This window comes from Macrosteles quadrilineatus, unplaced genomic scaffold (genome assembly GCF_028750875.1).
Source record: "Macrosteles quadrilineatus isolate MER2022 unplaced genomic scaffold, UCM_ALF_1.0 Scaffold_6__1_contigs__length_79288215, whole genome shotgun sequence".
NCBI classification, from domain to species: Eukaryota; Metazoa; Arthropoda; class Insecta; order Hemiptera; family Cicadellidae; genus Macrosteles; species Macrosteles quadrilineatus.
Window position 1 is genome coordinate 34,113,453 of NW_026542599.1, and position 14,392 is coordinate 34,127,844.

General features: G+C 34.4%; 2 protein-coding genes across 2 annotated transcripts in view; both read left to right on the top strand.

Annotated features, from left to right (window-relative positions):
* LOC128996423 (coiled-coil domain-containing protein 124) overlaps nucleotides 1-14,392 on the top strand; it is a 463,618-nt gene that overhangs the window by 348,766 nt on the left and 100,460 nt on the right. The window lies entirely within an intron of this gene.
* Nucleotides 2,758-7,456, top strand: LOC128996430 (NADH dehydrogenase [ubiquinone] iron-sulfur protein 5). Its single transcript, XM_054421755.1, has 3 exons — nucleotides 2,758-2,866; nucleotides 4,771-4,977; nucleotides 7,258-7,456. Exons 2-3 carry the CDS (start codon nucleotides 4,774-4,776, stop codon nucleotides 7,363-7,365), a joined length of 312 nt encoding a protein of 103 aa, XP_054277730.1. The 5' UTR covers nucleotides 2,758-2,866; nucleotides 4,771-4,773; the 3' UTR covers nucleotides 7,366-7,456.

The following is a 14,392-nucleotide window of genomic DNA, read 5'->3' on the forward strand; positions in this document are numbered from 1 at the left end:
AAACGTACGTTTATTCGAACGAGTTCGCGATCCAGCATGATCGGACCATGGGAACGGGGCTTTACGGGGGGTTTTATGGGGTAAAAATAGGTTTTTCCCATTTTTGACCCAAAAAACATAAAATTTAGCAATTTCTTTCCAAACCATTTTGTAGAGCTTAAAAAAACAAATAATTTAGTAAATTGAAGCGTTATTATGCGCCTAATGGTTACGGAGAAAATTCCAAAAAATTGTAAATTTAAAATTCCCATGTTATTCTTATGGAGAATAAGTAAACTGTTGTAGTTTGCTTGTTTGTGAACATATTTTGATCAAATTTGGAAAATGTTTTTATTTCTTACTAACTATTCACATTTTACAAAAAAAAAAAAAAAACAGTTTTACCCTCCCTGATGCAGCAAACCTAAGTACTTGTTAAACTAATTCTATTTGAATCAAGAATAAATGTTATATTTTTAAGTAGACATTTCAGTGTAAATCCAATCAGTCAAATGGAAATTCGCTTAGTCTGCAGGTTTGCTGCGGCGAGGGTATTTTTCATTTCTCATAAGGTTAACATGGGAAACTCCAGAGCCACTGGGGCGGAACCGATTGGACGGATCACGAAATTGATGGTGTATAAACCTATTCCATGAAATTCTACACGTATGTACCAAGTTTCGTAGCAATCGGTTCAGCGGTGTCTGAGTTTATCACTGCCAAATATATATACAAACATCCTCTTTTATATATGGATCATGTGTCGTTAAATTTTTTATTAAAAAAGAACGTAGTTGTGTGAGCCAGTCACAGAATGCACTAGTGTCTAAAATTGTTGCTCAGGTGGTTGGGTTGTAACAGTTGCTATAGGTCACCATAAGACATTCCCTAAGTTGGACTGGCATAAAGGTTCGACAGAATTTAGTAATTTAGAACAGCACAATCTGTCGGTGGCTCGCATAAACTACGACGATTTTGATGAAAAACTTGGCTACAAATTTAACATAGGGATGGAATATATTGTATTAATAGTCAAAGGTGGTACTAAATTTTAATCCAAAATCTTTAAGCCATTTCGTAAAAGTATGATTTTCTGTTATTTTTTGTGTTTTGGTAGTTTTCATGGGAAAGTTGCCATAAAAAAATCAAGATTTCCAAAATACAAATAAAACGTAGAAATACCATGGATTAGTGCCTACATGCCAAATTTGGTCAAAACCATGAATACCTGGAGCTCCTTACATATCCACTCAAAATACAGGTTTAAAGGATTTATTCTGGATAGCAGGGAGTTCACCTTGGGTTGGCACATCGTACAAGAACCACTAAACTCCTACACTTTGCACAATTTTTGTTGTTGTTTCTGATCAATGTGTCCGCCTATCCTGTTGTATCCTTTAGTCTTTCAGGAAATGCATTTAGATAAAACATTCGTCCTTGGTGCACCTAACAGGTTGTGTTTTGATGAAATGAGGCCATTAGTGTTAAAACCCCAAATAACATGCAATCGATATAGGAATTAGGTTTTTGTTATTTTCACAAAAATTGAAAGAGATACGAAGTAAGTGTAAATTACAAAGTTGATAAGAATTAAAAACCCTATAAAATAAATTTTTAACAATGAGCATTTGCAGATTTTCAAAAATCGATTTTATCGAATTTTTATTATTTCAAAAACCCGTTATACTTGTAGCATATGACAGTAAAGCTTCGGAGAAGAGCTAAGTCACGGCCTTTAACTCCATGCACCGATGACCTTCGAAGTGGCAACGTCACAAGTAGGGTTGTAACAGCTGTTTTGTTTGCAAGAAGCTAATGGTATTTGTGTACTTACGAAAGCTTGGTTAGTGGACTATGAAAATATTGACTCCGCTTTTAATGTACGGATATAGATTTTCAATTCATATTGTTTTGGTTTTCAATTCTGTATATGTGTTATTTTCAATATTTTAATAAATTTATAATAAAGTGTGAATTAATGAGCTGATGTCGTCTGCCATGTTATCTTATGGGACTTCTGACACTAAACAACCCTACTTGTGACTTTGCCAATTCTACCAGGCCGCGGCCTGAGTTAAAGGATGCCGTGGCTAAGTGCATTGGTAATTAAGGTGTCTATTAAGGTAATAGGTTATTCCCTATTTGGGAATTTCGCTAAAAACTAGGCTACTTGCTAGTACACAGGTTAAAATATAGATAATATTTGATTTTAGTACAGTTTTATTCAAACATGCTGTTGTCCGACAATTTGTTACAAACACAGTGGAAGAAACCAGTAATTAACAGGCTTAGGGCGATTAGATATTGTGACCAAGGATGAAAAATTTATTAAGAGAGTATACTATCATATGACTATCATCTTCAAAGGGGGAAGCAATCTGGTCTTATGGTAAAACGAGGGACTTCGGTCCACAAGGTCTATTGACGGCTATAACTGCGTAAATTGATTGACTTCATTGAAGTCAAGGCTTTGACTATTGATATAACTACAAAAGTTAGTATCGAATACTGAAGTCGATGATGGTCCTATGTCTATGTTTTATCCATAGTTATAGATTGAATAGTTTTAATTTGTCTATGGCTTCTTAAACAGTCTATAAATCAAGCATATAACAAACATTCAACAGGACAAATATTATTGATCGATGGTGTAAAAATCGTTAAGCATGTTGTTGATTTAATAATCTACGGCCATGCAGGGATTTGCTCGATTTTCTGGATTTCTAGAGCTGTATGGAATCATACACACAGCTGAGCTCTCCAAACTCAGTTGGCAACCGTGCGTGGGACCTGGTCACTTTTTTGTAGGTTAAGTGGGAGTCAACAGATCAGAACAGTTGTAGATAGCCTATTGTTTCTTATTTTGGAGAATTTAATACATCTATAGGTAAGTTTTACTCAAAATATACTTATAATAAATTTAAAATGCCTTCATATGAACCCTATAAATGCCTCTTATTATTTTCTATACAGACCTAACCTAAATCTTTTAATTTTCAAAACTTGGACCATCGACTATGTAGGCTAGCGTATCTTAGTAGAATTAAACTTAAACATGCCTATGCCTAGTTGAATTGTCTTTGATGCAGCCCAACTTACGGGTTTCAGTTTAAATAGCATTGGTAAGATTCTGCTATGTGAAACCAACTTAGGCCTTTTTCCAAGGCTACATGAATTAACTTATGGACTGCACTGAATAGGCTTAAGCTAGCCTACAGTGTATAGTTTTTACACTGTAATAGCCTACATACCTATTAAACTTACATACCTATTAGTAGTATGATCTCTAGTTTTATCCTAGTTCAGAGAGCCAAGGCCTATCTATTTTTACATTCCAGCAATCAAGGATTCCATCCTCCTGATTGCTCGTTTTTTACACACCTCTTGATGGACTTTTTGCTTTGCTTTCAAAATGTCAGGTTTTAATAATATTACAATAGACCTAAGTTAGGGCTAACCAGGGTTACAGTTCTGTAGAGAACCTGAGATATATTTTTGGATAAATAACGATATATATCAATAATTACTGGTAAGTTATCTGATTCGATACCGTACCGTATATTGTTTTTTTGTTTTTTTCACTAGGCCTAAGTTATGTAAACATCGAATTGAGCTATGAATTGTTTAGGCCTAAAATTTTATTGATATTACGAACGATGAGTGACACCCGTCGTCCTGGTGGTTGCTGGAGTCATCCCCTTCAAACTTTTGGCGGCAAAGAGGAAGGCAATTATCAGTGCCGTGCAGAGGACCAGGCACTAATAGAGGAACGCTCCCGCTCCTAACAGCTATGGCAGGAGACAAGGGTACGCTGGGTCAGGCAACTGATACAGCAAGTCCATTAGCTGCTTGGGTTAATTGTAGGTGTGGAGAGGTGAACTTCTACCTCATTCACTTTCTGACAGGTCACGACTTTTTCCGGTCATACCTGTTCAGGATGGGAAAAGCCATGTCACCTGATTGCACCGCCCAGGCATTCTCGATGATATGGAACATAGCCTACTTCATTCCACTCCCAGTGTTGGGAAAGGCATCGCCTGGAGGCTCAACAGTTACCCCTTACCTGTACCCCTTACCGATACAGAAATATAAGAAAAACTGAACTGTTTCCATCCTCATTATGTTCATCCTTTAAATGGTTAACTGGTCTTGAATAGTTTGCTCTAACAACGATTGTATGTCTTTTGTACTCATTAAATTCCATCAGTTTTCACTCATCACCTGTCATGGTCGCCACTAGACTGATTCTTCTAAAAGGAATAGAAAAAAAAAATGTTGAGTGTAGCTTTTGAACTAAAAGCCTCGACTTAAACATGTCAGTGAGCTTCAATTGTGACTGTGCTAGTCTAAGTTAAAAAAATAAATTACAGTTCAAAGTGATACCAATATTCTTTCTTCAAAATTACTGTAGGCCTAGCTTATTTGGGTGTAATTTGACGCATCACATTATTTTGGTAAATTTATTCCTTCCTATCTGCTGCAAACGATAATCAAAATGTATAGTAATCTATTCCGATTTAACTTATATAACCGTAGACTGCAGTTGTTAGTAATTTTTCCTAGAATTGTTTTATGTAGACCTAGGCCTTAGCTGTAAGGATCCTGATAAGTAAATTGGGGTCGGCTTTGCCTACATTAGGCTAGAAGTTAATTGTTTATTGTTTTTAGGTACCTAACCCAAGTTAAGCACTTTTTAGGGTTGTGACCAAATATGGGTTGCCCTAATTTAAACTTCTCCTTTAAGTTATTTTATAATCCCTCCGGTACAAATATTCTTGTTTTTGCCCACAGAAGATGTCTCTCTACAAGGAACCGATTATTCGCTCACCATTTACTGATTTGACGGGAAACTTAGGTCACCACCAACATTTCAGTCGCTGTGCTGACTTTGAGATGGCCATGATGGAATGTATGGAAGCATATGGCATGCCTCGCGCCGAGGTCAAATGTAAAGATCTCATTGATGACTTCAAAGAGTGTCACTCACAGCGTAAACAGGTAAAAATCAATACTAAGGAAATTCAATAGGCCTATGTTTAATGGAAGTTTAGGTTTAATGACATTTTTTCAGTTTGGCTTTGGTTTAGAAAGTGTGGATATTGGTAAAAAAAAGAACAGCATTAACTCAATTAGAACTGCCAAGCTCCACTATGTGGGATAAAAATACATCAACCTGCACCATGTATACACATACTTACTTAAAGTAGGTACTAAATGTAATTTTTGTACTGAACCACATTAAGAAAGTAAATAAATCAAACACGTTAAAAAAAATTGTTTAAATCAAACTCTAGTTAACCCATTAAAACATACTGTATCTCTTATATTTCCCTCTGTTGTACGTTGTAAAGCCAATTTCTCTTTGGTAGACCCCTCTTCATAGCTAAGTTACATGACGAACATTTTCATACCTAGATGAACAATCTATAATGAAAATCTAATCATAAAATTCAACAACAAAATCATGATAATATTTAACATCTGCTGCGACACATTGTTCATTGGGATCGAGGTACATTGCAACAATGGGATCGTCCATTGCCATGATTATTAGAACAGAAACGGTATGGATCAAAAACTTGAAATACGCCAATGTCTGGAAAATAATAGGCTACTAATAACATCTAGGCTTACATTCTGTTTTGGAAGTTTTTTGACAGTTCCATTTAATAATACAAATACCCTATGTTTATTTTCGGGTCATTTGTTTATGATTATGATCCATGCCGTTTCTATTTTATAATCCCTGAGATCCTGATTCATTGTGATCATTACGACAGCGCATCGTCAAAACACTACAAAAAGTCTTTGGCTTTACTCAAAACTTTTAGTTGAATATTAGTTCATAATTTTTATCAGTTAAAGACTAATTTTTTGAACAATCTTAATTATCCCATTGCTTAGTGATACACTCCAAAAGTAGGCTATTATATAAGAAATGCTTAATAGTATTCATAGGAATGACCTTTTCTTTTGTACTATACCGGTATTTAGTAATTTGCTGCTTCACTGTGTATTGATGATTTGTTAGCATACCATACGTTACAATTCATATACCTATTTACAATTTAGTAAAACTATCACAGCTAGTTGGCAATCCATAAGACCAATGATGCATTTAAAGTTTTTAAAGAATAACAAATTTACCCAGAACAGAGCCTAGACAGAATATTGTTTTAAGGCTGTAAAAAGATATTTATAATAATTTTGAGGAAATCATTGGAGCCGTTTTTGAAATCATTGTCCGCAAAGTTACTCGTATTATAGTAGCCTATAGATTGATAAACTACAATAAAATGTACATAATACACATAGCCTAAGTTACCTTTTAAAGCTATTTGATGGCAAAAAATAAAAAACTAAAACTCGTGTAGCATATAAATAATAAATAAATAAATGCCTTTATTTATCAAGCGTTCCTCAGTTACAAGCTGCTTTTCAGAATAACTCTTGTATTAACTAATACTAAATAAAACTAACAACAGAAAATGCACATATTAAATATTTACAAAATTAGAGGAACTTCTTCCACAGCTTTTAATACATTTTTTAAGCCTACTTCTAAAAGCTGGCACACCCAGCAACTTAAGGTCACAGGGGAGGTCATTATACAGCTTAGGCCCAAAGTAAGAGAACCCTCTCCTGCCTACCTCCAGCCTCACTCTCGGGAAGTGAAGCTGCTTGTCCTGCCTGTTGGGTGTTGTGCTGAGACACCCGATCGTCTTTACATCAGGAATGCTGGTTCCTTTTCAACCAGTACCCTATGAACTAGAGATATCTAGCCTTACTGAACAATAATAAATACCGAGATATTTATAAAAAATGGGTATTACCCGGGTAAATACGTGAGTATTTTACACATCTAAGCCTAAGCAAGAGCTAACAAAATGTTATATTTTTTAGCGGCGGTTTGACTAATGATGAAAGCTTAGTAATTTTACAAGCGTAAACATTTCCAAACTTACTCAGGAAATTATTTAAACCGAAAAAGCTACAACAGAGCTCATAAGTTGTGGTAATTTCCTGTTAATAATCACCAATAACAGTACTGTTTGAAAACAGGTTTGTAGGGAAAGAATGGGCTAAAAGAAGGCAATTGGCTGATGGCCTAACCATCCAAAATTATATTTGAACTATTTACGTTATTTCAACAATGATCACATGGGGTGGTTTTAGGAACCACAGATAAATTCGAGTTAAAGGAGTTTTGAATTAAGGAAGTTCAAACTAAGCACCACAATTAAATTATCAAGACTCACGTTTCATGATATTTTTCAGATCATGAGAGAGAACGCTATGAGGATGGAACGCCACAAGCAGCTGTTGAAAGGGGAACGCTCCTGGAAAGAACACTACGCTCCAGCTCCCAAACCTGACAGCTATTAGTTGGATCAACTTTGGTAGATACATAAAGTCTCGAATTGTATCATTTTGTTAGATGTGCTAATATTAATTACATGTATGGTTTTTGTTAAAACATTTTGATCTTTATTACCTTCTGGCTTGTCATATTTTCTTCACTCCCACATAAGTTCTGCTGTATAGTCCCACAAAAGCAGAAGGGTGCTAAGTTTCAGGAATATGTAGTTGTAAAGAAATGATTGCTAAAATCTTAATTAAGACTTACGCTCGTGCTTTTGTTTTACAAATACTCCTCCTGAAGGGCTGAGAAGCAATCTGCACAAAATTTAGTACAGTCATAGTAACCAACTATAAGAAGGTATAGATCTGAAATGGTACATTCGGCCTAAGGGCTTTTCTTTACTACCCTATGCTATTTTAGAAATTTAAAATTGGCCTTATGGGTTTATTGGTCACCATGACAGTATAATTGCAAGAAAACAATAAAAAGGTAAACAAAAGAGTCCTAACATACGTTTATCAACAAATCATCAAACTAGCACATTGCAAATACAGAACAAAAGGGACCAGCGAACGGATTAACACGTTGAGCATAAATTTACTACCAAATGAATAACCAATTAGATTTATACACCATTGACTTTAGATTCTGCAAGTAGACATTCCATTCCATTTATGCGAACAAAATAAATCATTGACTTTGGATACTGAAAGTAGACATTCCATTTATTTATGTGAACCCGATAAACTATTGACTTTGGATACTGAAAGTAGACATTCCATTTATGAGAACCAGACAAACTATTGACTTTGGATACTGAGGAGGTCCAGCCCTAGATGTTCATGCCAAATTTCATCAAAATTTGAGCTAAATTACTGGAGTTATTGTCTTCACGTATTTATATTTAACATTTTAATTTTAACTATTTTTTTATACTGTAGCCTAGTATACAATGCAGTTTGCTTCATATGTATTCGTCATTTAAAATGAAAATGCTTAATTTTTCTGGCAAAGTTAGGACCACATGGCACTTGTTAAAACTTAACCTTGACATATATAAATATAGTAATAAGAATACAAGGGGATTACTTAATCTAATTAAACATTTAAATACTTAACAATTTAAGTAGGCTACCTTTCTCAGAAAAAATTAAATAAACGGTATCAGCATTCTGACACATACTTTCTCCCATAAGTTTGTCAACAACCTTTATCATGTGTAAGCGGTGAGATAAAATAAACGGAAATGGAATTTGTACAATTTTCTTCAGAATTTAAAGGACTATAACATACTAAATTTTTATCAAAATCGTTCGAGCCAATTTTGGGAAAATCTGATTTACCGTTGTTTTATGGGGTTTTTATGGGAAAATAACATAATTTACAATAACTTTTGAACCGTAATTTTTACAGAGATAAGATTTGTACCATTTTGTTCAGAATATAAAGGACTATAACATACTAAATTTTTATCAAAATCGTTCGAACCATTTTAGGGAAAATCCTATTTTTCCGTTATTTTATGGGAAAATCTCCATTAAAAATCAAAATTTCTAAAAAATAAAAAAAAAACTTTCAAAATTGTAAGAACTATAACATACTATGTTAAATCAGAACCGGATTTTTGTCTAAAGTTCCATTTTTTGTTATTTTATGGGGTTTTTATGGGAAAATAACATAATTTACTATAACTTTTGAACCGTAATTTTTACAGAAATGGGATTTGTACCATTTTGTTCAGAATTTAAAGGGCTACAACATACTAAATTCTTATCAAAATCGTTCGAGCCATTTTTGAGAAAATCCAATTTTTCCAGTTTTTTATGGGGAAATCCCCATTAAAAATCAAAATTTCAAAAAAATGAAAAAAACGCCTGGAGATACCATGGATTAGAACCTACATACTAAATTTAATCGAAATCGGACCACAGGTGTAGTCTCTAGCTCTGTACACATCTAGACACACAGACACACACACACATACGGGGTTTTACCGAATACTCGCAAACACCTAATTGTGGCATCTTTCAACCTGCGGCCACCAGTGGATGAAGGAAGGTGGTAGAAACATGTCTGCATCGATATTTTTAATGAACACTCCATTTTAACATCTAACATTCCAGTTTTTAAATTGTGGCACCATGCCACAAATCGGTATATATCAACAGTGTGTGGACAGGATGCCACTAATGCGTTGTAGTGCTTGAGCGGTGTGTGCGCCCCCCCTACTTCTCGCGTGCGCTGTTGCCAGTTCTCCGTTCTAGTTCCTTCATTCCGTTCTGTATTCATGTGGCTATGCCCTAGCCGCTGTAGCTCATTTCCCGCGCTCATGACGTTGTATTTTATTAGTGTAAGGATTTTATATGAAGTTTTTTTCAAAGCTCCAATAATTTTTACAATTATTGGATTTAAAGTCAATGGACCAAATGAAATGTCGTGAGGATTACATAAAACTACATACTATTTTGTTGATATTTTATCGTCACATTGTATGTATGGTTTACGAACTGAGATACTTGGAATAAAGGCCCAATGTGCAGGGTAAATTATCAGTTTCATGGGAATATACAAGAAATCTATTCTATCTATATATTAATTACGTAAGCCGATTCTTTGCGTCAAAATTGTGGGCGACTGGGAAGTCGTAGAACGACGTGAGAGGGCTCAAATTAAAGGTCTTTATCCCGTGACGGCGGGAAAAATAGTGAAATTCCCTAAATCTTAACACAAAATTAGATATAACGTACAATGTTCTCCATAAGAATAGCATTAGAAGGCATTTACTGCTGATTTTTGTTTACTTCAATCTAGCTAATCGTGATTTTATCATTAGCAAGTAAGCTTACATTTGGATTACTCATTTGCCAGTCAATTCTGCAATGTAATGTATACTATATAAAACCAACTATATAAAGGAATAACGTTACCTTTAATAATTAAGACTTTTTAGTTATGTCAAAGTTGAAATAAATTGTTTTCAAGATTTAAGAAACGATTCAAGATTGAAAGAAGATCTTCTTTGTTTTTTTTTTTCAAAACATATGTAATAGTATATTTCGTACCTAGGGCCGAAAATGAGGTTTTGCCGGCTCGAGATAGTTTTTAAGTTCGAGACGAAGTCGAGAACTCAAATTTATCGAGAGCTGCAAAACCATTTCGGTCCGTGGTACGAACGCTATTTTTCACCACACTATATACCCTATTACCACTATTCACCACTATAATAATGCACACTGATAGTCAACACAACTACAACTTTAAGGTTATGTGAAGAAATAATTTGAGGAATCAGCAAAAATAAAAATAAATAGTTGCTAGGCAACGTTGACAATAACACAATTAATTATATTGCAATGCTATGGATTTTGATTGTGTATTTAAAATGCATTCATGTTTTAAGTAAGTAAGCGGACAGCTGATTTTGCGGCCCCGGGGCCTGTAAAAACCTGCTCGGTCCCCAAATTACGATGACAGCTGTTATGGCCAGCACAACGTAACTTTCAGCCACAAATTAACGTATGTAATACAGCCAAAAACATCTTAGTGTGGTGAAAAAGATTTATTCCAATTTTTTTTTTAAATTTACTAACATTTATATTTGAGATTTATTGTAGTGTTTAATCAATATTTTGTATGAAGTGGAATAACCTCAACGGTTACTCTTAGAAAACAATTTGGGAATAGAGATGAAGTAGGTTCGTACAGGTATTTAAACGAACCAAAAATATTTATGTCGTGATTAGTTTCGATAATGGGGTAATGGAACCCTAACTAGCCGCAAAATAGTTAGTAATTAGACGTTGACTAGACCCTTTTTTGGTAGAATATGTAAATCAATCGCACCTTTAGGAGGATTAACACCACATACTTACACTAGGCTAATAGTGGTTTTTTAATGTTGATCACAAACAAATTTAGGTCCAAGTTCAGTCAATGGGATGCCTTTACTTAAGAATAATTTTGTTAAACCTTTACAAAATGAGCATAGACTTAGAAATAATAACTGGGTAGGGTATCTCAACATACCATTTTTTGCCTTTTCTTATTTGACGAAGTCAATTTCCGATACTGTATTTCAATCGGGGAAGCCTTGTTATCAGCATTAACCAAAAAACCAAAGCTACCTTAATAAACCAATATTTATTCATAAACATGTTTGCTGCCTTTAGCAGTTAAACCTCTGGAATCATTCAAATTCTTTATTGAACATAACGTTATCAACAAAAGCAAACAAAGACAAACAACAAACTGTTTTGTTTTTTTTGCACAAAAGATATGTTGTAGTGGGATATCTAGGCCTATCCTGACATATAGATAATTTGATTCTGAGTTTGTTTAAATATTCCAACAATAATTCCTTTTCCGTAGCTTTTTAGGGACTATGTCCATACAAGCCACTAGTTTACATTAAAATACGCAATTAGTATGACTCCGTTTTTTCTGTATGCATATAATTAATTCATGGTAATGTAAAAGTATGCGTAACGAATTTTTCACCTCACTATGATGTTTTTAGCTGTTTTAGATACATTTAGCTGGTTTATATTGGTGGCTGAAAGTTATGTTTTGCTGGCCATGCCAGCTATCATCGTCATATGGGGACCGAGCAGGGGTTTACATCCCTAGGGCCGCAAAATCACTTGTTCGCCTATTTACTTAAAACATTAATGTATATTAAATGCACAAGCTGTATCCATGGCATTGCAATAGAATTGTTTTTTGTCACAGCTGCCTAGACAACTATTTATTGTTATTTTTGATTTTGCTGATTCCTCAAAATATTTCACATAAATAAGAGGGACGTTATATTGCAAAACATACTTGGGTGAAAAATAGCGCTCGTACCACGAGCCAAAATGGGTTTGCAGCTCTCGATCGTTTCACGTTCTCGACTTCGTCCCGAACTTAAAACCCGATATCGAGTCGGCAAAACCTCACTGTAGGCCCTAGGTACGAGATATACTATTTTTTTACGGTGGATTTAGAGACCCAAAGATTCTCACCCTTTGCGAAGCATGGGCAGATAGTTAGTTATAAGATTATAAAGTCTTTACTGTTTTGTCTGTACATTGCGTAGACTCATGAAGTGTTTGGTTATTTCTACGTTGTATATAATAAGATAGCCGAAACGAGTCTTGTGTCAATATCTGTACGTTTGTTTGATTGTTACTGTCATTGTGCCTGTAACGCCAAAATTCCAATTCACGTGTCCTACCTTGGGAAAACCAGAGTACCGTTCATGATCCAAATAGATTTGTAATTGTTTGAATAAATTTGCCAAGTTTGATCAAAATATATCCATAAACAAGCAAGCTACAACATTTTACAATATTCTTTATATGAATAACAAGGGAATTTTAAATTTACAATTTTTGAATTTGTCCTGTTACCAATAACCGTACAAAAACACTTTGATATACTAAATTATTTGTTTTCTAAGCTATTTAAAAAGGTCTGGATATAAATTGGGAAATTTTGTATTTTTAAGGTAACGTTTTTCTCCATTTCATATATTAGTAACAATATATAGTATCAAATTCAGTAATAACATTGACTATTTTGTATTGTATTTAGACCTTAACACAAGTGTTTATATATTCATTGAGGCTACTGGTGCTACCGCTGATGGCTTATGCATGTGTACGTTAGTAGCTAGCAGACAATTTGCCAACTAGGTACATGAAATCAGGTGTTCCCCGTCCTCACTGTCGCGGTTGCTCGCCTAGCATGTCAACAGCTGACTGCTGTAAAAATTGGATGAGGCGACAGTAACTTTTTCTAGTACGCTTCTTTACCATGGCATCTGCCAATTCAATTTTGTCCTAAAAATGTATACACATCTCTAAGATTTGTTGCCAACTAACAAACAATTTAAATAAAAAAAAAAAAACTATTGTTAATCATCCCTGCAAAACTGCTAATAATTCATGATCAAATTTGCATCAGAATTCCGTTAGTTTAAATCAACGATCACATAAGACCAATAGATGGAGCACATCTATATAACTAACATACAAGCAGTTCAGGTCCGCCATCTTAGTGCAGGTTAAAAGTGGTAGATGCCAATGAAAACGGCACCAAAACTCAATGTCCAGCTTCAAAATAACTTGACATTTAGACTAAAGGTAAATCGTTGACACTTCGTGTGAAAGATGTCAATTAGTCTAGGACACTATTGGTTCTAATTAAAAGCTCAAAAGTTTATATTTTCTATTTTAAATCTTGAAATAAAGTCGGTACTTTTAAATGAGTTTTTAAATATGACATAACAAAGTTCGTCGGCTGCTACTGTTTTTATTTCTTCTTCAGGTAAGAAAAAACGGTGGATTTTGTGGCTAAAGAGCTCAATATCTTGGATAATATTTTTTTAAATTTTTATAAATGAGAGTTGTGTTTCAGAAACTATCTTGTGACTTTGAACATTTTTACATTGTAAACCAAACGCTAAACCTTTAACACACTTTAATACGATATAGATACATATATTATAAACTAGCAGAGTACCCGTCCTTCGTACGGGGTTGGCATAGAAGTATAAAATGCTTATTGCAGTTATAGGAGAGGACACGGTTTAAGGAAATTTGATCTTTAAATTTATACGGTATCCTATAGTGTAGCACACATCTACCATAGCCCTAATGTTCTACCACTGCACCTAAACCATGGAAAAAGTAAAGTTCTCATTGTGTACCACAACTTTTTGTTGCTAGTTGGTTCAAATTAGCTGTTGTAATAAATGCAAAAAACATAATAGTGCTGCACCCTGTTGGTAAGCCTTACTTTTAATGCTATTTAATATCATAGAACCAACTTGTACAGTTAAAACGGCTGACAAAATTCGTTTATTCCCTTAAATATGAATCCTCATAAGGTTAACATGAGAAAATCGAGAGCCAGAGCCACTGGGGTGGAGCCTGAAAGGGTTTTTGAGGTAAGAATATGTCTGTATATTAATCGGGAATGGCAGCTATCATCATACCAAATTTCAACCTTATCGGTTTAGTATTTACTTAAGTATTTATTTGTCACAAACATGCATCCATCCATCCA